Raw genomic sequence first — 26,590 nt, forward strand, 5'->3', positions numbered from 1 at the left:
GGCCCACATTCTTAGAAAAAATGTTGCCTGGGTGGATAGAAGAGCCTAATTCTAAAAGCATATTTAAACCAAATCTAAACCCTTGAGTAAAGTTTTGTTCAAATCTTCATTAAAAAGCACTTACATTAGCCAGCTGACTGTTGTCAATCCCTACTGTGATTGCTTCACCCAAGTTTCACAATGTTATTATTCTTTTTGTTACTTAACTGTTAAAAATGTTAGATCTAATTAACACTGATGTTGCAAAGCAAAGGGTTATGAAGATTATGCATGCTTAAAACTTGTGGGGGAAAACAGAGATGTTTTTATTAATAAGTGTAGGATTAATTATGTAAGTTACTTTATCCAGCAGCATAATTTAGAAATTGACTGTAAAATCAAACATAAGACTGACATAAACAAATTGCAACTTCTTATCTGGTAATCGTACTTTTTCTAGCCTCTTTACCTGTTGTCATTATCTGCACATACCTGTAGCATCTCAGCTTATACTCAGATATTAAGAGTACTGTCTGGTATTTTTGACAAATCAGTAGAGTCCAGGGACTGAAGCAATGGTCAACTTTCAGCCTCCAAGGGAATAATCAACTAATAATAAAGAATTTGAACCCCTTCTCCGTGTTCTAAAAATATATCCTAAATGTCAGGATTTGTAAAATGGCTAACATATATAGCAGCATAACTGCCAGAAATTTGGTATGAAAAGACATTTTTGTTATTATTTTTACAGCATCTTAAAGGCAGGAATGAATACTCTCTCCAAAAGCAAAATTGGTTATTAAGCGTGTTTCTAATTATGGCCCTATTCTCTGAACAGTCACACCTTGAGCAGTTTTTGTGGTGAAAATACGATGAGGGTAAAGGTTCAGGGCAGCCACTTCTTGAAGGTGGCAAATAATCAATTTTTGAGCTGTCTGTGGTTTGTTCATCACACATCTAGAGTTACCACAGAGCATCTCCTGTGCTTCTCCCTCTCTGCCCAGTGGACTTGCTCCTGGGGGTTAACCCCTTTTTTCCGAAAGCAGAGTTTTATTTTTACTGCTCCCCACTGCTGCATCCTGTCTCGGACCTGTTGTCCCAGTTATTGCCCAAGCAGCCAGGGGGAGTGGTGTTCCTGGTCACTGCTGACCTAGATTGGAGATGAACCAGTGACCTACATAGGAAGGGTGACATACTTCAGCAGTCCCCTGAGCCAGAACTCCCATCACCTGAATGCAGAGTAAATTGCATGGTTTTGGACTATGTTAAGTGGATACTTATTCATCCTTGCTGTAATCTGTGCCAGGTGAGCCAGGTGATGCTTGTTTTTCATATCCAGGTTAGCATAACCCCAAAGTTGCAAGTTTGCAAAAGAGGTCTGCATGGGAAAACCCAGCAGCCTTAGGGGCTGCAAAGCCAGATTTACCGAAGTCTCATCCTCTTATGAACTCCCAAGGGCTTTTGTTGGGTTTTTTTACATAGGAAGCAAGGAAATCATGATCAGTCTAATGCTTGGGTCAAAATGATTCACAAGTTTGCTGAGGCACATGCAAGTCAAATGATGACTTTGCAGTAAAGTAGGCAGTCAGGCTTATCCTGGCATTGAAGGCGTCTATCTGGGTATTGCAGCTTGGTTCCTGGAGTCCCCAGGAAGCCAAACTTGAATCAGTGACTGGCTAATATGATAAATATTGTTTAAAATAACTCTTCATCATTTCTATTTCTCCTGTTGCTGCAGTCCGGCATTCAGCTTCCCCCACCCACTTAACCCCGTGACGTACCAGCAGATCCTGACCCAGCAAAGAGGCCTGAGCTCAGCCTTTGGACACACTCCTCCCCTGATCCAGCCATCCCCAACCTTCCCCTCACGGCAGCACATGGCAGTCATCTCCGTGAACCCATCACCAGCACAGAGCAGCAGCAACAGCAACTGCATCTCTGACTCCAGCCAGGTAGCGACAGCCATCCTGCATGGCACATGTGGAAGTGGAGGCACCTTCTCCATGGGAAGTGAGCTTCCCTTCATGGTGGTTGTGGGAGTTCTAGCAATTCTCTTTTTTACTCACTGTGCCTTTATGTTGCTGTTCTTTTTCCTGGCAAGTGTTTCTGAATTAGGCACAGACAAATTTTGCACCCATCTCCCTTCCTTGCACCTATTGTTACAGAAACCAAAGGCCTTGGTCCATCAAAGTATTGAAAACAGTATGCAATGTCATCCCAGGCAGGAAATTTCCTTGAACATGCTATATCCTGTGAAATTGAGGGACGTCAGTTGCTGTAGTGTTTTGCAAAATAAGCACCTGTGAACCAAGCTTCTTGTTGGGACCTTCACCAATCCCTCCTTCCTTTTTTGTGCTATCTGAATCATGATGAAGGTCTTAATCTTTAATGTGTAAGTGCATCCTATGTAGGACCTCTTCACATTTTACTTGCTGTTCTTCTTTTTCAGTAGGTTTTCTCTCAATGTGTCCCTGCTGTCAGTTTTTACTGCTAAATTTTGCAAAACCAGGGGCCAGATTTTGAAAACTAGGAATGAGATCCCAACGCCTTAAATGCATCCTTACAAATACCTGTGAGCACACAAGCACATATATGTGTGCACAAGCCCTCCGCATGCACTGGGTTAGTGAATATGCCTAGCACATGCTTAATCATTTTTCTTTTCCACTTACATTCCTTCCAAGTCTAAATTGCAGTTGCTTTTCTCCCCAAAGACTTATTTCACCATATGTCACACCCATTTCAAATCGTTGTTCTAGTAGTATCATACTGAACTTTTCAGACTGGTTTATTGTTTTAGGGTTTCTCATGGCTGCTGCACTGCAAATTCTGTTTGTTATTGCAGGTTATTTGATTGATTGGTTTTGTTTTCTCCTTACAAAACTAGCTACCAAAATAATGTGGCTGGAAGGAGTTCTGCCTCTGTTTAAAAATTTGCAGGACCAATCTTGAGCAATTAGCAAGAGTATTTAAAATGTTAATGTTCCAATTTTATGCACATACAATGGGATGTTTTTTCTCCTGAAGTTGTTCTTATTTTTTAAGAGCTTAGCAAATTACACACACAGTCTTTCATGGACACAGCATGCCAGAGCCCTCACATATAACCAGAGACCCCTGCTTCCCCCAGGAATTCATTTTCTCAGCAAATCATTTTGTCACATTGAGAAATGAAACTGGCTTGGGTGGGGGTTGTATAAGGCTTTGATGGCTATGCCATGGACTGGATTGCTCTAAAACAGAGCAGCAGTGGCGAGGCCAAGCTCACGCCAGTGAGCCTGAAGCTGAGGCTGCCCTTGATTCTTCCCTCTCTCCCATCCCCCTGCCTTGCACAAACCCACATGAGCTGGTTTTCATATGAACCCCAGGCCAACCCTGCTGTCCCCTGCCACTCCTGAAGCTCAACCTTGACTGATTTTAAAGTGAGTTTTCAATGAGGAAGTGGGCCACAGTCTGTGTGTCATCCCAAACCCCAGTGCCATTTCTTGCCTGGTTTTCTTTCCTAGAGCAAGCAGAGCAGTGAGTCGGCCGTGAGCAGCACCGTCAATCCAGTAATTAACAAACGCAGCAAAGTCAAGACTGAAGTTGAGGGCTTGCCCCCAGTGTCCCCAAACACACAGGTAACCTCCCTCCTGTGAGCCATGTTGTGGGGTTGAGGCAGCGAGCTGCTGGGACTCATCTTTGGGAATGATCCTCTTGGCATCTTTTGTTGTAGCTGGGAGCAAGGCAGCAAAATCTGCCAGGCAGGCAGGTGTCTCTTGGAGCACAAAGCCCAGGAAGGGACGGGGCAGAGCTGCAGTGACTGAGTGAAGCATTCCATGGGTACTTGGGACTCAGCTTGCTGTTGCTGTGCTTGGATAAGGAAAAAAAGGAGAGAGCAAATATATCAAGTATAATAATGTAAAAATGATGTCTGAGTTTTCTGTGCTGCAAAGCAAGCAGCATTAGTGTCTCAGAGCAAACATAGATTATGAGGGAAACTTGCATGTAGGTAGAAAGCTTGCAAAAAAAGGACGACTTCTTGATTCAACAAGGAATTGCTCCTAGAAACATCCTTTACACTGGTGACACAACATTTGACACCAAGAAGGGCCCAGAGGCCTTTGCTTTCTTTCTGGAGCCCTGTGATTGCAAACTGCTTAATGGCTGACAGTATCCATCTGACCGTCCTTTATCACAACTGTAAACTATCAGGAGTGCTCTGGGCACTTCATTTTCATGAAATATTAAGCCATGTTATTGTCAAGCGAATGGAAGAGTTGATGACAAATTTCTCCTCCTGCCCTGGTTCAGGAGCAGGTCTCAGCATGATGCATGGGGACAGCAACGTGTGTAGTCATCAGGGGGCTGGTAAAATTGATGAAGATAGCATATCAGGGAAAGATAAACATGCTGTAGTCAGCACGATTAGGGCAAAGAGGCACCTCTCTGGAGCTTTGAGTTTAGGAGTGCATCCACACACTGCTGCAAAATCACACGTCCTGAAAAACCAATCTGGCCACCGCCTGGGCTAATAGGGCAATGTGTTTATTTCTTGCAGCAAATGAAAAAATATTCAAAAGCCATCAGTTGCTTTCTCAAAGCATGTGTTAGTGGAGGAGCTGTGGGACAGACAACGGCTGCCAGCCTCCGTGCGCTGCTCCATGCGAAGCCGTGTGCGCCCAGCTTGGGAGTGCTTGGAAAGCACCAGCCTGGCTCACCCCTGCTCCAGGGGTTTTATCCACTGGGTCTTAAAAACACTGAAATTGGCAGTGAATGGAGCAGTTTAAAGTAATGCAGTGAGATTTTATTAGAATAGCAAGGTGAAATTAGGGGTAGGAAAATGCACGCTGATCATCTAATAGTTCCTAATGAGGCGGTATGTGAAGTAATTCCCCAAGAGAAATGTAGGTTCCACATCTTGCAGTATTTCAGTATTGACTGGGAAATTACTAGAAGGTACCATGTAAAAGCCCGTTCTTGGCAAGGAGAACAGATTAAAAAACTGAGTATAGTGGGTGTATACTTTGGTCTAAGCAAGAAGAATTGATTAAATTTAGAAATTCCTTTTCTGCAGGACACTGTGCTGAAAGTTGTGTTACAGTCAGTTAGTAATTGACTAATCCACTTTTTGCTGACTATGAAGTTCATCTATCCCCAAAAACGTGTATGTTTTGTTTTGGAAATGCTGCATTTCAAACACCTCATGTGAGTTGTGGTTTGGGTGTTTGCAATCCTTGGCAAGACAGTCTCTCCCATGATGGTTTGTGCTGTAAAAAATACAATCATACAAGATTTGTGGGACACAGTGAAGTACCAGGCACAAGGGACCTGAGTTACTGAACTTCTGCAGTGCCACAAGAGAGCTCCAGTACAGATTCAGACTAGCATTGAACTAGCTGGAAATAAAACAAGTTAATTCTTTTCAACAAATTAAATTGTTACAGTTCCATTTTTCCCACAGAAAGTATAAAAATTTGGGGAAAATAAGATTTTTATTAGAAAATTACAGTTGTCCAGGAACCGCACTTTGCACAGAGACAAACATAAAAAAATTAGTGTTTAAAGCTAAACCAATAGGAATTTCAGGGAAAAAAAGCTGCTCTTTGAACTTTCTCAGACTTTTGCTCTGGGCTCTAGTATAGTTTGAATCTCCAGAAGTCTTTCTGTAAATTACTACAGTTTCTGTCCCAAGAGCCACCTTGCAATATCTTTTTTTTTTTTTAAATAAGAGCTAATTAAAACAAATCTCTTCTGTCTGAAGGTGTCCTGGAGGCAGGATGCTTTGTGCTAGGCAGCGGTAGTGTCTGGGAGGAAAGGGAATGAAGGGGGTCAAAACCTGCTGGGTTTTGTCTTGCTAGATTCCCAAGCCAATAGTGGGTGCTGATGGCCTTGTTTGTAGTACAGGTATCTGATGCATGCAGAGTTGACAGTTGTCCTTACTCACATTTGTACTAATTATGTTGTATGTTACACTGTTGTGTAGTTGCCCATGCTTTAATCCTAGCAGCCATAACAAAAATCTTCTGTGCTTCATTTAGCACTGAGGATCTGGCTAGACAGAGAAGTTAAGGAGAGAGCTCGCAGTGTACCCAGCATAAAAGTAACTCCTTAATGAGTCCACAGTCCCAGGAGCTCTCTTCTGCAACCTACTCTTCACTGGGTCTTGCTCGAGCTTTCCAAACTCCCCTCTCAGGAGAAGTGCTTTGAGACCTCATCACTTCATCCCTGTGGAGCAACCTGCAGGCATAAATCTTTGGGTTAGCTATCATTTTCTCATCTACTGAGAGATGCAGAAAACAGGAACCCCCTGCCCAGCCCATGTCAGGTGAGTGGGCTTTGGGCTCTGACTGCCCTGTGATTTCTTTATGCTCATGTTTCTCCACTCTGCCCAGATCAGTTGTGTTGCTCCAGCAAAGAACATAACATAACATAAAGGTCAGAAGCCAGCTCTTTCCTTTTTTCAGTTTTTCCTGGGACTGCCCCCAACCCAGCTGAATCCAGGCACTGCTTCATCAGTGGCTTTGGGGTGTTTCATATTTTGTCGTCAGCTCTGATCCACTTCTGCCAAAACCCTGTAGCTCCTTATTTCACAGTAATTGTGGATGTTATGTAGCCACAAAAAGCATGGTTTTGTGATCAGTTGATACTTGCCCTGTAATCTATGAGTGATGGAGGAATTCAGATGAAAGAAGTTCACCTTATACAATGCACCGTTATGTGTTGCAGGAGCATCTGACAGACCTGAAAGAAGATCTTGATAAGGATGAATGTAAACAGGAGCCTGAGGTTATTTATGAGACTAACTGCCACTGGGAAGGGTGCACAAAGGAATATGACACTCAGGAGCAGCTCGTCCATGTGAGTAATGGTTGGGAGGAAACCCCAGCGATAAATTTGGGTTTCTGTGCACTTGTCCTCATTTTTTATCACTAGCTGCTGTACAGCCAGAGCTCACCCTGGGAGCTACTAAAGGTGCAAATCAGAGATACGGTGTGTAAACACTGCCAAAGCAGGTCGCTGCTCCCCGAGGAGTTCAGCTGAAAGAAGGCTCTCATAGATTATGTGATATTGCTCCCTTCTCAGCTGCTGAGGCTGCACTTTCAGTCTCCCTTGTGCACGGCCCAATGACAGAAGGCTCAGTGCAGAAGACTGGATCAGAAAATGGGGAAAGGGGCTGAGCCCTTCTCTCTTCACTGGCCGTATTCACTGAGCCTTCCCACAGAGCTACACCAGCTATGGGTCAGGGATCATCCATGTTGCCCTCAGTCCTGGTCCAGGCTGGGAAAGTCTCTAATGCTGCTGTTAATGAGCTGTGCAGCTATATCACTTAGAGGCTGTTGACCTGCTCAGCTCATCCCTCCCACAGAAACAGAGCACTTTCAGACTTTGGAGATATGCTCCAGTGTCCGAAATACAGAAAGTGGGTTGATTTTCTAAATCTTGGGCAACAGGGCTTCCATAATCACAGTGATGTTCCCAAACCCATGTCAAAACTGCTCTCTGAAGGATCCCCAAACCAAGTCATTAATCAGATTTTCAGTTCTAATTAATTCCAAGAACCTTTTGTATGCTTTGCTTCCTCTGGGTATCTACCATTTGGTTTCCTTTGGCATCTGGGGTCAACAAATTCCTCATCCTCAGGGAAGTGCCTGTGAAATCAGACATGATCTGTGCCTAAGCCCTATTTTGCTCCTAGCCCAATACCTCCCTAGTCCTTATTTTGGATCTATGGTGCAAGTCCCATTTCTTTGAAGCCAGCCCATATCTGCTGGGAATTCACCAGCCCAGCAACCCTGATGCTTGCAGCAGAGTTTTGGATTAAACACATTTTGCCTCAGGAGCTGCTACCTTTTCCTTTTCCTTCAGCCTTTAACTGCTTGTCTCAAACAGGCTCCCAGCTTGCCAGGGGCCACCCATGTGCAATTCACATGTAGCCCCCTTCCTGAGGGCTTGTGTTTGCTTTCACCATTTTTTATATATCTTCATTTTGGATACATTTAGATGCCCCCAAATTGGCATCAGTCACCATTTGTCCGTGTTCTGCACACATTGTGCAGAGGGACTACACTCTAAATTACAATTTTGGGCACATGTTTTTCTTCCATCTAAGGCTAGTGCCTGCCTGCCTGTGCCAGAAGCCACTGGTTCAGTGCATCAAGTCCTTGAGTAGAGACAGATTTGGAAACGGTTTTCAAGGCCAATTGAGTGATCAGGTGCTTAATGGGTTACACATTGCATAGTATGGGGCATTGCTTTTTTGGGGTTAAACCGCAGCAGCCCTGTCAGATGGGCTGGGCTCACATGTGTCCAGCAGTTTTTGTGTGTTTCCCTCTCAGATGTAAGAAAAACTAACTCTGCCCAGAGCAAAGTACAAAGCACCAGGCAGCTCAGCACAATTTCCAGAAAAAAACCCCAAAAATAAGCAAAGAAAAACATTTGATGAAATCTCCCAAGATTTTCCTAAATTTGGAAGGTTACAAAAATTGAGTCTTCTGTACTGTGATTACTAGCAACATGGGGTTGTGGATTTGGGATGCCCAAAATACACATGCAAATGAAATACAGATGTTGTGGGCCAGCTTCTGAGAAGGTGCCATCTCACCATGCATGGAAAAACTCTAGTTTGTGTGCAAAGTACCTGGGTGAGCAGGGTCTGTTCCCCATACACAGTGTGCTTGTGGGAGAAGTGCATGTCAACAGGGAGCAGCAGCAGTGATGACATATTTTTGCAAGCATTGCTGCTGCTCCCAACCTCAAAGGTCACACTCAATTTGAGAGAAGCCCAAGCAAAGCCTTCAGCCAGGTAGGGGCTAAGGAGCTGTAGCTGAAGTGGGGTGAGCTGTGCAACTCCTCCTACACCATGTGATGGGAAGCAGATGTTGCCTAGACAGGGAGTGAATAGTCCTGAATGGGGGCTACAGTTCCCTTTCTGTAAATGTTCTTCCTCTGGCTCAAACAAGACCAGAAGGGTAAGCCTGTGCTCTTCCACGCTCCCAGCATTGCTGTGTGTAGTCTTGGTTGCAAGTTAGACTCCATCTTCCACACATTGCTGTGTGTAGTCTTGATTGCAAGTTAGACTCCCACACAAGCAGAGCCTGGAGATGTGTCTCCCCAGGCTGGCCTGGACATGGTTTAGCACATCCATGGGTCTCTGGAGAGGTTCATCAGATTTCCACCATCTGAGGCTAAAATCTCACACCAATGCCACATTGTAAAAACAGAACTGTAGGCAGCAGAACTCTAAACCCATACAAAACCTCTCCCAAACCAAGGCTTCCCCAGTTCTCCCAGCACACAGCTTTGGCTCTCAGTGTTTGTGTGTGGTGCCCAAGAGACCAGCTGAGCCCCACACACCTCCTCTTGTCTCTGGGTAGAGCTGGGACCCCAGGCAGCAGGACCTTGACCCCAGGATTGTTCTGCAGTACACAGAACACTGAGACTGAGTTCAGCTGGAGCTGTGAACGCTGATGAATCTGTTGTAATGTACTTTTGTGTCCTCATGCTGCCTCACGGCCCCAAGAGAGTCTCATCCCTAGCTGCAACATGTGTGCCTGGCCTTGGCCTGGGGACGAAGGCGGGGGCTGGAAAAGATCTCAGCACAAAAAAAGCCAAAACCCAAAACCAAAGTGGTTTATTTTAGGATTTCCTGTCAGTGAATGTCTTCTGAAAACACAGGAGCGAGGACAGGCATTATTTTTGGCAATGAGACCCCATTCAGAGAGACAAGGCCGCCGCGGGAGCGGCGCTGCCGACGGGCTGGCCCCTGGCTCTGTTTATTTTCAGCAGGGCTTCATCTGCCCTTCACTGGGAAAAAACAGCCCACTTCTCCCTACCAGGGTGGATGAAGGCACCATTCTGGGTCTGGCTTTTCAACATTCCAGCACAGAGTTTTGTGGGCCTGAGCAATTAGCAGTAAATGAGCTCTCCCTGCTGCATAGCTCTTAGATGCTGTCATTTCCTGCCAGCCACCAGCTCTGGACGGCAGGTGGATGTCATCGGGCCAGCATATGGACTTAGATGCATAGGATCATTTAGGTTGGAAACAACCTTTAAGATTATTGAATCCAATCAAGGCTTGTCTCCTGTCCATCATCCTCCAGCAGCATCCCAGGAAGGGGTCTCAGGTGTGTAAATGCAGCACAGGAGGGTTCAGCAGAAACAAAAATTACTGTCATCCCTGTCAAGAGTGGCATCAAGCAGCTGGGGGCATGCTGAGAGGGGTCCCTGCTCCCAGAAGCTCCCATTGCTTTTGCAAACCTCTAATTTTTAGCCTGCTTTGTACCCAGTCTGCTGGGTGCTGCACACCTTTCTCAGCAGGACACACCAGACCACAGTGCTGGGTCCACATCCCTGTGGTGTCACCTGTGCACCTGGCACCCAGGTGCTGCAGTGCCTGACAAGCACTGGGGAGGGAACATCTGGCTTTTGGAGCACTGTGCATGATTCACTGGCATCAGCTCTTCAGGAGTGACCTGGTTTTCCTTTCTCTCCTACCAGCACATCAACAACGACCACATCCATGGAGAGAAGAAGGAGTTTGTGTGCCGCTGGCAGGACTGCACACGGGAGCAGAAGCCCTTCAAGGCCCAGTACATGTTGGTGGTGCACATGCGAAGGCACACAGGAGAGAAGCCACACAAGTGCACGGTGAGCTGGCAGGGGACATCTCACTTGGCAAGTGGGACACCAGGCTGGGGTGGTCACAGAAATGTGATGGCAGACATGGGCATGGCTTCAGGTAGGGCTCTACCAGGCCAGCCACTGGCAGCAGCTCAGAGCCAGTCCAGCCCTCTGTGTCTGGGTTACAGCTACTTGCAGGTTAGACCCTGGGGACAAGAGGACAAGAGGACAAGGAGTGTGGGTAAGATGTTAGTGGGCAAAACTGCATTTCTTTGGGAAGAACTATTTCAGAACTACCACAGAGATCCAAAGCAACCCAGGACACGTCACTTAAGGAGAAAATCCAGCCAATTTAGTTGCCTACATCCAAGAAAGAAATTCAGTAATGCCACACTGTGGGGAGTTGCCTAACCCTGGTTGTGTCTAACCTGGCATCACCCACTACAGCTGCTGGGAATGCAAGATTCCCTCACCCATGGACCAAAGCATACACACATGTCTCTTTCTAGCCTGGGAATCTAGGCCAACACCTCCTGCCTCTGCTCTCTTAATCCAGAGGTGAGGATAAGCCATAGGTGCTTAAACCCCAAAGAAGTGCTCAGTCTCCAGACCTTCTGCATACCAGCAGCACTGTGTCTAGGGTTAAACACTGCCTGAGGAAGAGTATCGGGTACTGTTTTGTATCTCAGCCCTGTGGGTGCAGGCTCACTGACCACATGGGAGAGCTGGGCTCTCCTTCCCCTTAGCCTCAAGATATGAAATCCCATACGTGCCTTCACATTTGGAGCCTCTCACCACACTGCTTGCTGATGTGGGGCAGCCAAGGATGCCTGATGCAAGGCACAAGAGGGAAGCAAGGTTATGGAGTTCAGTGACTGTGGTCAGCTGTTGGGAGACATGTTCACAATCTCCCTCCTCATCTCCTCCAGCCTTTGTTCCTCTTTTCCTCCCTGTCTTTTGATATCCTCTGCTCTCTGCCTTCTCCTCCCAATGGCATTTCATAGCTCCTCTGCGATCAGCATTACACTGTTCCTCTCCCCAGAGTCTTGGGGATGAGTCTCTTCCTGCTCAGCAAATGTCTGAGCCCTCCTCCCATATATTCCTCCTCCTCTGCTCCATTAGCCAATTCCAGCCCTGCTCACTCCCTGGCTCTGCCCCAGCTCCTGCTTACAAATATTAGGATATGTATGATTTGCCTGCTGCATGACTCCTTTATCAATCTTCCAGCCTTGTGTTCATTTAATTTAGAGCATAAGCTCCCCCGGGGCACAGGGCCATGTCCTTTGTTTTAATCTTCTAAAGCACTTTGCCCAGTCTAGTGCTTTACCAATCTTCCTTAAAAGTATCAAGAAATATTGATTGTTGGTGCATACAAAGTGAGCACTGAGGGCAAGTCTAGCCTGCCCTTGTAGGCAGAGGGACTCAGGAGACAAAACCAGCAGTGGCTGAATCCTCTTTAGTGCTGTGGTGGAGCAGGAAAAACCACTGCTGCACAATCCTGCCCTTTTCAAGCCTCAGCTTTGTCACACTGGGGCAATGGCGAGGCTGTGTTTAAGTCTCAAGTCATCCTCTGCCTCCTGGAGAACTGCAGGCCCTCCATGTGCAGTATGTTGCATGTCCCAAACTGGAGGAACACCATTTTCCAGTTGTCTGGGATAATGGCAGTTCTGCAGACGGTGCCCTTCTGTGGCACAGCATTCCTTGTCCAAGTCTGGCAGTGATTGTTCAAAGCAACAATGGTTTCAGACAAGTAAGTTTGTGGTGTACATAAAGCTACAGATGAGCCCAATTGCAGCCTGGGATTTGGTCAAGGATTATTTCAACAGATGACAGCTAGAACTCCCACTGGCATAATCAAATCCACACGTAAGTGTGGGAACAACTGCTTTGAACATGCACGGCCTGCTTTGCTGAGAAGCTTTTATTTGAAAATGTGGCCTCAGAACTTTTGCTCTTAATAACTGCATTTTTGTGTCAGTATCCAGCAAAACTAGATTGGATGCATGAGTTGTCTCATGCTGAGTTCCCTTTGTTTTCCAGCAAGAGGAATGATGTATTTCAATAACTGTAGAGACTTAACTTGTAAAGGATTGTTTGTGCAGGGCAAGAGAAGAAAGAGATATACTGTGCTACCTCAGAGCTGTGGCATGTTCTGTGGGACAAATGGGCTAATGAAAGTTGTCTGAGGAAGAAAAACTGGATCCATCCCGCCCTGACAAAGCTGTGGAAGGAATCAGCTCTTGCAGGATGCTCCTGCTGGTCCTTGAAGAGATGTGAATAGCTCAAGAGCAGAGCAAATCTGCCTTATGTCTACCATCCCTATGCTAGACCTTAAAGGGGATCTTAAGTAAGCCTTTGCCTACAAAAATGTTGCATGGGATCAACCTGTACCTACATGCTTCATGGGTTTCATGGGCTGCATGTTTGCCTCCCTCCCTAGCAGTCCAGCAGTGCATGTGGAGCCCAAGGCAGCAGGTGCTGTTGCTATTGAATGCAGTGCCTGTGACCAGAGCTTTGGATGTGTAGAACCACTCAGCTGCCCATGGGAAAATCAGACACAGAGCATGACCTGTCCTGCTGTGGCTCCAGTTTTTTCACTGGCCAAGACTCAAGCAGAGCAATGTAAAGTCTTGTCACAACTGGACTGAACTTGTAGACATGTTTAAGCGATGTGACTAGAATACAGCACATACATTACAGCAGCAGGGGCTGCTTGTTGAAATTTAAAGGGTGTATTTTTGTATAGGAAGTACAGCCTGGACTTTTCAATGCTCCCAGCTGAACAGGCAGTGCAACATTTAGTTAGAATTTCCAAGGGAGCCTTGCATTTCTTAAAACCTCCCACTTGTTTTGTCAAAGAGCACTTTAGAGACTCCTTCATTGGAGGTGAAACCCTCCCATGCTGAGATGGGGCAGGTGCAGGGAGAAGCCTCCAGCCCAGCCAGAATGGAGGGTGGCAGGACTTTAATCACCCGAAGCCTCATCACGTCTCCCAAGCTGCTCCTTCTCATTGTGTGGGCAGCTGGTTTCCTTCCAGGAGGAAGGTTCCTGGCCTGTTTCATCATCCAAAAATCCATCTGTCTTCAAGATTGAGAGTCTTGTTTTTTAAACTGGTAATGTCAGACAGCCTGACCACAGCATCCTCCAAGAGTAAACCCAAGCTGTAATTTGGGAAACTTTAAAGCTTGCTAGATTTCTGTTTGTGTGTTAGCGAACTGTCTGCTCTTTCCAGTGTTGGTGCTAGTGAAGTTGCAAGGCTGGTCAGACTGTGGAGAAGCTGTCAGTTCCCTAGGTGGGAAGGGGGGGGCCCCTGTTTCCGAGTGTTTTAGATGCAGAGGGGTGGCAGGAGGGGCTAAGAGAGCTCTGGGAGGAGTGGAGGGGTGTTTAGCTCTGCTGGAAAAAAAGAGTCACTTGTTGAAATGTCAGGTGGGTACCCAACAAGGAGTAGCACCTCAAATATGACTCACTTCTGAAACTCTCAGCCTGCCTAGGGAAGCAAATTCTCCCAACAAAGTGGATGTTGTTCCCTAAAACACAAGCCCTTTAAAAAGAAGAAAAAAAAAAAAGAAAGAATGAGAAACAGATTGGAAGGGTTTAGGCAGGGGGAAAATCAAATTTTTCTGGTTAATTAATCACTCCTCATGCGGTTTTTTTATTTTAGTTTGAGGGTTGTTCCAAAGCCTATTCCCGCCTGGAGAACTTAAAGACACACCTGAGGTCCCACACTGGAGAAAAACCTTATGTCTGTGAACACGAAGGCTGCAATAAAGCCTTTTCCAATGCCTCGGACAGAGCCAAGCACCAGAACAGGACACATTCCAATGAGGTAAGCCTGGGCTCACCACAGCTCAACGGAGGGCTTTTTTTAAATTTTGCTGACAATAAACATACACTTTACACACTGGACGCATGTAAAAAGAAACCTACTGTAATGAGAGGTTTATCTTATTTTTTAATGGGATTTATTTTTGCTGGGAAGCCAGACCACATTAGCTTTATATTTATGAAAGCTGTGTTTGAAATCATAAACAGATGTTAAAGTATGCAAACTTTTTAATCGACTTTGGAAATGAAAACAAGCATTTTCCAAACATATAATTTTTAATAGCACAGATAGTATAGTACAGTTGTGCAAGTGGAGTTTAATATTACTGTGGAGCAGACATGCAGTAATATAACAGCTACCCTGGATCCTGATGCTCAGGAAATAATAGTCCCTCCATCATTTGATGTACAATGATAGAGCACAATGCAATGCTTTGTTAACCTTGGATAATTAAGACCCACTATTAGTAGTTGGGGAGCAGAGGAAATTGCCTTTATTGTAACGCATGTGATGGTCTGTTGCAATCAACCACAGCTGACGATTGAAATTTATATTACCACTAATTAGCTGACAGGGGAAGAAAAACAACACTCTAAAGTTCTAATAGTGTTTTCAGCCATGAAGAATTCAGTCTGTAGCCTAATTTGCAACAGTTAAATATCGACCATTGGAGAATGGAACACAGTTGTCACGGTTGACAGCCTTTTGAAGCGATGCTGTGTCTACAAAGGGCTTGTTGGGAGTATTTTTATCTCTGGCCTAGTATCAGTCAGTGATAACCAAAGCTCTGTAGGTTTCAGAGATTCTGTTTGAGTCAGAATGAGGACTCAAAATCTAGAAACCTCTTCCAGGCCGAAATGATGCTGAGATGGACTGGCGAATGACTAGGATCCCAGGGTTGTTTGAACTGGGTTGGGTATGAACCCAAACGTCAGGATTGTTCTCCACTAGCAAGACAAAGGTTAAAATTAACCCATATCCACACTTAAACTGGATAGTTTGGAGATGTTTTAAGTCTACACCAACCTTGAGGCCAGGAGGGACTAAAAAGGTAGGTTGCAGCCTCTTGTCTGCTCGGCATCCTGCATTCCCAGTAAGTGGTGTTTGACTACAGAATGTTTCTGTTAAAGCTTTTTCCCCAAAAGGTAGGTAATTATGATTTAATCTCACAATTTAGGTGTTGGAAATTGCTTGTTCTCCAGCCCTGGATGCTTTTTATGCCTTCCTCCAGTGCTGGATCCATTGTCCCTTTCATTGTGGGATATTTCCACCTCTAATTTTGCAGTGTTAAGCCACTCTCCATGTTCTCAAACTGAAAAAATCAATCAGGCCACTGAAGATTTACATTTTTGCAACATTGTTTCCTGTCTTAAAGGAAATTTGCATCTCCCTTCGATTCCTAAGGATTCTCATGTGAATGGATCACGACTGCTGGTACAGCTCTCAGTGCTGGATACAGACTCACTCAGCCCAGTCTGTGCACACTGACAGTATGTGAGCGACTTTTTTGCCATAGATCACTTGAGCTCACATCCCTGGAGCTTTACCAGGAGCTTTGCTAGGCAGGGCAGTTTCCCATTTGAGCCAGCTAATGTCCCATGTGGAATTTTCATTTTGAATGTGTTAGTAAATGTAGTTTCTCCAATGGGTTCAGATTCTCGAGTGTTCCAGATCAGGAGCTGCATTGGATGTGGGATGACTCCTTGCTTATCTTAGCAGAGGTTGAACACACTTGAAAGTCAGATCATTTGGGTTCTCCTTGTGCAAGAAGGTGAGGCTGTAGGGCAGGAGCATCCAGCTCCATGTCTCTTGTGGACCCTGATCTAAATATGCTGACACTTGGCACAAGCTGCTTTCAAACACCACGAATCAAAGACTCAGATAACAGATAGGGATTTTATGCTCTGCAATTGCTTCTCCTAAAGGACACCTACCCCTTCTCTGGTGTAGGAGCAGTACAGCCACCAGCAGAGGATCTATACCAGACCAGCTGGCCCTGCCAAGGAACTGTAAGGCACTGCCACTATCCAGACCATCTTACATGTTGCAGTCATGCTTATTCCTGAACTGCTGTTCAACCCTCCTTGATGCAGTACAGAAACACCCCAAGACTGTGGGAGATGTGTAGGCTGCATACAATGGCTCTCTGGGCCATATTTTTGACACCCTCTTTGTGAGGATCATATAACACAATCCTTTACACCAGCTGGTATCCCTCACAGCAAAGCTCCTCACACTGGGCAGCAGGCCCAGGCAAGGGTCCTGTGTCCAGCTGTGGCCATGACCACTGGCTTAGCAAACTGTACTGAGACCTTGGCTCACAAAACCACACAAATGCAAAGCAGAAGTTTGTGGCTGTGACTATTTCCCATTATCCATTGGTAACTCTATTGTGGTTCCTAGCTACCTTCTAAATATTTTCCTCTGCTTGCAGTGTTTACTTGGAATACACCAGTTTCAGAGTTAGTCATCCAAGTCTCCTCTAAGGGGGAAGTTCCAGGTTCCCTGTGTTTGTCACTATCATTGTGTGACAGGACGTAGGTGTATGGTCCAAACATGCTGAAGTTCAAGGCTGGAATGTGTTACCACACTGACTTTGGTTTGATTGTTGAAATGTCATACACACTACATTTTAAACTTTCAGTGACTGTTTGAATCCCTTCAGGGGATACCTTCAAAGTTACACCTGGAAAAAGGGCTTTCATCCTGTGACCACTCTCCAATGCATATACAGAGGAGTGCCTTGAGTTCATAGCCAGCCAAAGACTCAGAGTGACATTTTCAGCAACTCAAGCTGAACAAGGGTAAAACACATAAATCCAGTTCTGCTTTGTGTGGGGAGAGTTCTCCAGTTCTCCCACCCTCAGGAGTATTACCCCATATGTGCATGAGTGTGGGAGGGAGGCATCTGAGACATCTAAACTCTTGACTTCACTAGGGTGAAGATGTCACTAGATGTCAGAATCTGGATAACCCAGGGACAGATGAAGGCACACCAGTGAAACAGCAGTTGTGCTTAGCTCAGTTGCAAGGGCTATGGCCTGATGAAGAGGATGATTGAATCCCCTTAGGTGGAGTGTCTGCTGTCTAAGCAACAGTGATCATGTTACCCTAATTGCTGGGGTCTGAAAAATCAGAATGTTGAGCCTAAAGGATATTTATAAAAAAATCTTTGAGCTGTTCATATACAGGATTTTTTCAGCACATGTTGTGGGGATTCTGTTCTTTGTAATAAGGCTTAATAGCAATAGTAGTATTTCTATAATGCTTGTCCAAAAGGTTGCATGGTATTTTTAAACAAACTATTTTAATTTTTGTGCTTTGGTTTACCCAGCTTTAAAATATATTTACCTCAGTGGGGTGTAACGTGGATTTAGCTGGTTTGAATGATGTGCCAAGATCAGTCAGGAAGCATGCTTTTGAATACATAACAGACTTTCAGTGTTTTTCATGTGATGATGCTGGCTTTCTGCAAAGAATATATACTCCTTTTTATTTTTTCACTTAAGTTCCTGGACAAAATTACAAAACAGATTTTTAAAAAAATTTAAGGAATGGTCATTTTGGGTAGCCTTCAAATAACATCTATCTGTTTTTTCTCATGGATCTATCCTATTCCTTGGTAGGAAAATACATAGAGTTGTTGTGGGACCAAAAGTGGAACTTGGGATGAATCCTGAGCTTCCAGTGCAGCAGCACCAGCTCAAACAACTGCAGTACTAATATAACATAGGAATTGGAGACTCAGTAAAATAAAAATAGTTAAAAAAATAAAAGTATCTGTTGCCGATTTCTGTTTTCAGAAGCATGGCTTCAGCCTTGTTTTCCTGTGGCAATCAATGATTCATGAATTCAGGATAGAGTGCTGTCGTGTGAAAAAAACATTGCATGCCTGTGGTTTGTTTTGCACAATAGCAGATTTCAAGGTGACAGGTGCTGGAGTGGTGTGATAGATTGAGTAGGGTGAATCCAGTCTGGCTTGAATTCACTGGACTTCCATCAGCCAAAAGGTTTCAGACATTTTCTTGGTGTAGACTCCACCTTAGCAGAGCGAATGTGTTATGCCCAGTCCGCTACATCACCTCCTTCCCATCCTTAATCAAGAAACATTCCTGTGGCCACCCGAGCAACTACATACATGGGAAAGTAATACTAGGAAAGTATTTTGTGAATTCTTAGCTGTCTTTTGATCCAGAAACTGAAAACAAGAAGTTTAGCCAACATGAAATGACAAGCCAAGTCTGTGTGGATCAGCAGCAGCCCATATATCACATCTTCCATATCTCAGTCTTTACAGAGTCCTGTGGAGCAGATGCTCCACATTTTGCTGCTGCCTGCTGCTATGCTCATTGTATTTTCTTGGCCCATACACTGTACCTGGAATATTTGGGCTTATTCTAAATATAACCCAAGATTTGTTTGTGTTGACAGAAGCCCTATGTGTGTAAAATCCCTGGCTGCACGAAGCGGTACACAGACCCCAGCTCCCTCAGGAAGCACGTCAAGACGGTGCACGGGCCCGATGCTCATGTCACAAAGAAGCAGCGCAATGATGTCCACCCGAGGCCACCTCCTCTCAAGGAAAATGGGGACAACGAGGCCAGCGCCAAGCAGAGCAGCAAGGTGTCAGAGGAGAGCTCCGAGGCCAACAGCACTACACGGAGCATGGAGGATTGCTTACAAGTCAAAACGATAAAAACAGAGAATTCTGTGGTAAGAGCAGTTGCTTTTGGCAGAAATGACGTGGTTCCTGATCTCTCTGATGCAGTAGGTGCACGAAGCATTTGTATTCCATTTACCTCTCTGGGCAGGTGCCCTTCAGCACTAGAGTTCAAGTCCAGAAATGAAGCTGCAGGTCAGGGCACAGTCCACTACATTTTGTACCTTCCTACCCAGCATCATAAATTCCTGCCCTTGTAGTCACGGGGGCCCTGTGGTGCCCTTTGCTGAGGTTGGCATTCCTGTGCTGTGAAAGTGGGTAAAACCCAAGCGTGTTGTGGTCAAATGAGCTTTACTTACCTCACCAGTTTAAACTGAGCAATGACCACAGGGCATAGATTGATGAATGCTTCTTGAAGCAAAGGTCCTGGCCTAAGCAGTCCCTTTTCTTCTCCTCCCTGCACCCTTCACTCCTTTTCTTTGTAGTCTGCTGCTGTTTGATGAAGCCAGTGGGGATAAAACTAGCTGTTCTATTTTTGTGGAGTATCTTAAAGCAAGTTTAATTCCTTGTCCACCATACACAGAAGCACAAAATCCCTGGGGTTGTCAGGGACCTCTTGAGATCATCTAGTCCCACCTCCCTGATCAGCCCAGGCTGGCTGGAGCAGATTCCTCAGGAGTACGGAAATTCAATACATGACTCCCAGCTGCCATAGAAAATTGTAGCGAGGTCATGGGGCAGGGGAGTGAAATTAGGAATAAACTGTGGCCCACAGAGTACAGCCTGTCACTCAGCCATGATCAAGCTTTACAGCTTGAAGCACCTGAAGCAAAGACCATTTATTAGCTTTCTGTCTGTTACAGCAGCTCCACAATTGGCAGTAGCGTGGTCAGTGGTACTAAGGAGCTGTGTATAGTGGTGCTTTCAAACACATCAAACCTCTTCCACCCCATCCAGGATGGAGGAGGAGATGGAGGGTTGCAACACATGAATCACTTTTACCTTTTGATGTTTCTTTTCACTTCTGTACCCAAAGTTCTGGTCTGTTGCACCAGAGTGGAACATGGTATGGTCTGGATACAGAAGAAAAGACCTTCACCTGCAAAGGAGTGTTCACATATTCCCCAGACTTCCCACTTGAGCTGAAAGGACTTTGAGCTCCAAAATATATATTTTCTTGATTTGAATCCAGGCTAAAAGATTGTTATTCCTGTGAAAAACATGCCCTGGAGCTACAAAGATTTTCTCAGAAGGGTTAGGGGATGTGTTGTTGGACAAATTACTAATGAGCAGCATGTTTCAGTGAAGAAAAAATTTAGTATTTACACATCCACAATGTCTCTAATTGACTAAAGAAACAGTTTCCTGTGATGAGGTTCTGTAATGTGTTACAAAAGCTGAGTGTGACAACCACTGGACAGAATGACCTTTCTCCAATACTCTTCCTCCATGTGTTTTGTTGTTTTTTTCCTACGAAAACACTGACACAATTACAGCTCCCCACCCTGCTTCTCCTGAAGGTATGGGCTTGTTTTCCTAGCACTCTGTGCTCCCAGGGCTCCAGCCAAGCCATCTCACTGGCAGCAGGGCCCTGGGTCATGTGTTACTCTTCACTGTCCCTCTCTAGCCCTGCGTATTTCCCTTGAGCACCTCTGACAGGTGGCATCTCGTCTGGTGGGCCCCATCCAGCTCCTGTTTCGTGGTTAAGGTCAGGGTGGTAGGAGGGGTGAGATGCCTAACTAGTTCCCATCATTCCCAGGCTCCTTGTTTTGACCCATATTTGTGTGTCACCCCAAACCCATGGAAACAGGTGGAAAGTCTCTTCTAGGAGCTTTTATTTGTGCCCCCAAAGAGGGAAGGCAGGGAAGGTGGGGTATGGGAGTGGGGGATATGTTGGTAATTTGTGCTATATTCTGCATTTCTCTCTTCCTCCTTTTACTATCCTGGTCCTTTTTGTTAATGCTGTCTTTGTCCTAACAACCTGTTCTTTATTCCCACTTACCCTTCCTTACTCTACCTTCCTAAGGACAGTCGGTACTAAGGTGAGCAAAGAAATCCTTTGTATTAAAATAGCTGTATAAAATATGATCTCCTGCAGATCTCTGTCTCCATTTAACCCTCGCAGGGTGGAAGTGGAAGTATGTGGGGCAGTGGGGAGGGATAGGAGAAATTTGCTTGAGTGCAGAAAGGGGGAGGATGCAGTGCCCGAGGATTCCCTTTGCCACCTTTCTCCCAGCATCACAACTTGCCATTAAATATTGGAATTGCAATCTGTATTGCCTAGACTGAAGGGCAATCAGAGCCAGGCAACCCTGCCCATGGGGCGCTGCTGTGGAGTTAAGAACAACACTGCAGCACTCTGCATTCCCACCTTGGCCCAGGGCAGAGTACTTTGCCTTTTCAGCACTCCCATTTTTGGCTGGAGCATGGGCCTGGAGCAGAAAAGCCAGGCATCCTGTTTGGTAGCAGCAGCAGAGCAAGTTCAGACGATATAGTGTCTGCTCCAAATAAACTACTCAATGTGAGTAGTTTACATTCCTAATGTAAATAAAATAAATATTTATGGTGCTTATCTGCCTTATCTGCAAGTGGGAGTTTGCAAACAGTGAGCCAGGTTTTTATCTGGCGGGGAAGTTTGTCAGCTAACATAATTATATGTTAGGGTATTTTAAAGACAGAAATACGTTGTGTCTGAAATACTTAAGCCTTGATCCCATGTTAGATAAGCCAGTGTTTGCTGCAATATACCTTGCACAACCAGGTGACATGCTGCTTTTCTTCAAAAAACATCTGTCCTTCTTTTGGAGGAAGAGCACTTGGTTTCTCTCTATCTTGCAGTTGAATCACCATGGTTTTTCCAGCTGTGGGGTGCTGTCCCATCCTCCTCTCACAGGGGGGAGGCATCTGCCTTTTGGAAGAGCTGGGATCTTGCAGCAGGGAGGGGTAACAAGATGAGAGCCTAGGATAGGAGCTCTCCTAGCCTCCAGGACTAACACCGGGGATGTTTGGCTCCTGATTTCTTCCCAACCATGTTTTCACCTGCCCAACTCTTTTTCCTCTTTTCCCTCCCCAAGATGTGTCAGTCCAGTCCTGGTGGCCAGTCGTCATGCAGCAGTGAGCCATCACCCCTTGGCAGCACCAACAACAATGACAGTGGAGTAGAAATGAACATGCACAGCGGGGGAAGTCTGGGAGATCTGACAGCGTTGGATGACAACGCTCCTGTCGTGGACTCAACAGTGTCATCTGGTAACTCAGCAGTCAGCCTGCAGCTAAGGAAACACATGACGACGATGCAACGACTTGAACAGCTCAAGAAGGAGAAACTCAAGACAGTTAAGGATTCCTGCTCATGGGTGAGCCCAGCTCCACAAGCCAGAAACACCAAGCTGCCTCCCATCTCAGGAAATGGTAAGCCCTGGGCCTGGACCATGTCCTGTAGGAACATTTCAGAGTTTGACTCCGGTTTCATAACCAAGAGTCTGCCCTGGAGGAATGAGGATCATTCCTTATTGCCTCTGAATCATGCTTTGATAGTTAAAGATGTCAGGTAAAATGGACAGCTTGGGTGTAAACACAGCCATCTGGTGATGTGCAAGAGAAGAAACCCAGGTGCTCAGTTCTACAGACCTATGAAGGGAGACAGGGGTTTTGGTGTCCTTGTTTCTGAGCTTGCCCAGAACCCAGACACAGCTGTCCCCATTGTCTCAGTTACAACCGCAAGGCTGCTGGCATTTTTTCTAGCAGTAGGAGTTCCCCGAGGGCTAATGTGCTTCCTGGGAGACCACTGGAGCACAGCAGCAATCCAGATAAGACCTCTCTCCATAATTTTGCTCTGACAGAAGCCTTTTGTCACTCAGAAACTCCTGGCTATGAAGCCTCTAGCTTCAAATGCTTGTTTCCCACCGGCTGGTGATTCCTGGTAAAAGCATCTTTTTGAACCCTCTAGAGGTCCTCTAACTTTGCCAAGAAATCCAAAGGCATAGTGCCTGGGTGATACTAGATCTCAGAGCTTCTTGGGTTGCTCTTGGAAGAGCCTTTGAATGTCAACCTTTAGATTCTCGGGCTGCTCTTCCTGACTGCTGTGCATCTGTCCCAGAGAGTAGCTGTGGTTGTAGCTGTATGCTGTCCCTGTGGCACTGTTCACACCAGTCCTACCTTTGTCCTACTGAGGGAAGCCCATGTGGAGACATTTCCTCAGAAGCTGAGTATAAGGGGTGTACATGTTACAAACACTCTGGCAGGGACTTCTTAACTTCTCTCCCCAGACTTCTTGCTCCCTTTGCATGAACATAGAGCTAGAAATGAAATTTTGAATTCACTAGCAGCACATGAAACTCATCATTACTACTCATCATTAAGTATTTGGGAGTGGCTTTGTGGGTCTGTATTCTGGCAACTAGAACACCACAAAGTGAAATTTCTCAGCTAACTAAACCTTTTCCTTCCCTGCAACCTTTCCAGGCTCTGTTCTGGAAAACAGTGGTGGTTCTTCAGCTATGCTGCCTAACCCCAGAATAATGGAGCTGTCTGTCAACGAGGTTACGATGCTGAACCAGCTCAACGAGCGCCGTGACAGCACAACAAGCACCATCAGCTCTGCCTACACTGTCAGCCGCAGATCCTCAGGGATCTCCCCATACTTCTCCAGCCGCCGTTCCAGCGAGGCTTCACATCTCGGGCACCGCCCCAACAACACCAGCTCCGCCGACTCCTACGACCCCATTTCCACAGATGCCTCCCGCCGGTCAAGCGAGGCGAGCCAGTGCAGCGGGATGCCAGGTCTGCTGAACCTCACACCAGCTCAGCACTACAGGCTGAAAGCCAAGTACGCTGCTGCCACAGGGGGCCCTCCTCCAACCCCCCTGCCAAACATGGAGAGGATGACCCTGAAGAACAGGATCTCACTGATGGATGGACCAGACCCCACCTTGCCCTCCGTCCGCCTCCCACCGGGCCCCAGGCGTTGCAGCGATGGTAACACCTATGGCTACCCATCAGCTCCAGCATTTCCCCATGAGGTGCAGGGCAACTGCACGAGACGGGCAAGTGACCCTGTGAGGAGACCTCCTGGAGACCCCCAGGCTCTCCCACGAGTTCACCGCTTCAACAGTACCAACAGTGTGAACCCCTTCCATCCTCCACAGCCCACAGACAGGAGGAATTTTGGTCTCCAGAGCTATGGGCGCTCAGACGGGAGCCTGCCCCGGCACTCCTACTCACCCCGGCCCCTGAGCATCAGTGAAAACATCGCCATGGAAGCCATGTCCGGGGAGACAGACGTGCCCATTGGAGATGATGACATTATGCTGCCAGATGATGTGGTACAGTACATCAAATCCCAGAACAATGGAACAGTGGCTGAGAGCACTTCCATGGGGTACAGCAATGACATGCAGAACTTCCAAGGAAGTGGGAAGCTGCAGCCTCCAGCCTTGCCCAGTCAGCGCAGGATGGCGGTGGCTGAGGCAAGCATGAGCCACTTGGGACCCATGATGGCAGAGTGTTCCATGAGTTTTGATACTTCTTCAGACATGAATAAAAATAACATGCCTGTCCAGTGGAATGAAGTCAGCTCAGGCACAGTTGATATCATGTCCAATCAGTCGAAGCAGCAGTTTTCACAAGGGAACTTAGCGGTGGTCCAGCAGAAGCAGAACTTTGGTCAGTACCAGAACTACAACCAGCAGCAGATGCAGCTGCCAGACAACAGTATGAATGCAACTCAGCAGAGCTTTATGCAGAGAAACATGGGCATGGATGGGCAGAGGCTAAACTGCATGCAGCTGCGGCAGCAGCACATGAGCCTAGGTCCCAGCATGAACCCCGACATGGGCTTGCACTCCGGGTATAACCAACCACATCAGATGCTGAGCCCCAGTGCAGTCAGTGGCAACCCAAATCAGATCTCTCCTAATTGCAGCAACATGGCAGCAAAGTCTGGACCCCACCTTCACCCTCAGCAAATGGACATGGCAGCCAACCCTTCCTTGATGGTCAGGAGCAACAGTGAGCGCACAGCGCTGGGACAGGTCATGCACGAGCCAAGTCAGCAGAACTACTCATCTCAGCCAAGCCACCTGAACTTCCCTGTGGCTCAGGAGACCTTTTCTCAGCCCATCATGACCTCCAGTCAGCCCAGTTTTGAGCCTCAGCAGAGCGTGGTGGGTTCAGCTGCGCAGGCATATCCACCTGGCATGATCCAGCCTCATCCTCCACCAGAGCCAAACCCGGGCAGCAGACCCCGAGGGGTCCGCACCGCCCAGCAGCTGGGCTACATGAGAACTGCCCATCCTGCAAACACCATCAGCTCTGGCCAGGAGACAGCGGAGGCCATGCACAAAAGAACCAGTGACATGTTGCTGGCACCAGCCCAGCAGTGTGCGGACGGCACGAGAGACAACAGCTTGATGTACTATTATGGCCAAATCCACATGTATGAGCAGAACAATGGCTTCGACAACCACGCGGACTGTCGGGTCAGGCAGCAGCAGTGCACACAGAACAGCAAGCCAGCCACTCTGCCTTCCCCAGGAACAAACCAGGTGTCCAGCACAGTGGACTCTCAAGGTCTTGAGCCGCCCCAGATAGATTTTGATGCCATCATGGACGATGGGGACCATTCAAGCCTGATGTCAGGAACCCTGAGCCCCAGCATCCTGCAGAACCTCTCCCAGAACTCCTCTCGCCTGACGACTCCACGAAACTCTCTGACACTGCCCACCATACCTGCGGGGATAAGCAATATGGCAATAGGTGATATGAGCTCCATGCTAACCACGCTGGCAGAAGAGAGTAAATTTCTAAACATGATGTCGTAACGGTAAAGCACAAGGCCTTGGTGCTATCCAAGGGGCTCTGCGTGAAGCAGTTGTATGAATGTGCTTTTGAAAAATAATCTGTTTCAATAGAGTAGGGTTTTTTATAAGTGTTAAATACATTAAAGGATTTCAAAGTGAAAATTTTAAAAAGTCTGTGTACAGAATTATGTAAACTTTATGCAGGCAGTTCAGTACCACAAGGGTGCACCTCTAGTATTATTTTTTTGGCTTGGTTTCCTGGAGCACTGAACGGTATCACCACCAAGCTAAGAGACAGCATGAGGGTGGTTAGAGATGAAACCCTCTCTTCTGGGAAGCCCTGTAAATAGCCCTCCCCATCATTTTTCCGTTAGTTACATTTGCAAAAAAATTCTGGTTTCAACCCACCCCAGAAAGAAATGGGAGGATGCATTTTTGGTTAGAATAAAAGCCATACGATGTATTCTGCTCTGATGAGAGTAGGCTTTAGTGATGTCTCCAAACAAGCCCTCTGGCAGCAGTATTGTTTTATACCGTAAATACCTTTGTACCTTGCAAAGAGCAACGTTTCCAAATGGCTTCTCAGCAAAGTGCCTTACCATGCTTTCTTGTTAAGTAGCCAAGGCCTCTCTTCCTTTAAAAATCAAATATAGTGTATTGTCAGAAGCGTATATAAAATGTACATTTATAAAAACATAGTGGTGTTTCTGAGAAAACATTGGA

General features: G+C 46.3%; 1 protein-coding gene across 1 annotated transcript in view; it reads left to right on the plus strand.

Annotated features, from left to right (window-relative positions):
- The window catches only part of GLI2 (GLI family zinc finger 2), a 136,542-nt gene extending 110,633 nt beyond the window's left edge, over window positions 1-25,909 (plus strand). Inside the window, exons 6-13 of the mRNA XM_066553486.1 lie at window positions 1,718-1,931; window positions 3,486-3,599; window positions 6,688-6,819; window positions 10,459-10,608; window positions 14,243-14,407; window positions 18,839-19,120; window positions 22,142-22,478; window positions 23,532-25,909. Coding sequence (XP_066409583.1) covers window positions 1,718-1,931; window positions 3,486-3,599; window positions 6,688-6,819; window positions 10,459-10,608; window positions 14,243-14,407; window positions 18,839-19,120; window positions 22,142-22,478; window positions 23,532-25,888 — 3,751 coding nt within the window. The 3' untranslated portion in view covers window positions 25,889-25,909. The remainder of the gene's footprint in view (window positions 1-1,717; window positions 1,932-3,485; window positions 3,600-6,687; window positions 6,820-10,458; window positions 10,609-14,242; window positions 14,408-18,838; window positions 19,121-22,141; window positions 22,479-23,531) is intronic.
- Window positions 25,910-26,590: the final 681 nt, after the last annotated feature.

This window comes from Molothrus aeneus, chromosome 7, assembly GCF_037042795.1.
Source record: "Molothrus aeneus isolate 106 chromosome 7, BPBGC_Maene_1.0, whole genome shotgun sequence".
Lineage (NCBI taxonomy): Eukaryota > Metazoa > Chordata > Aves > Passeriformes > Icteridae > Molothrus > Molothrus aeneus.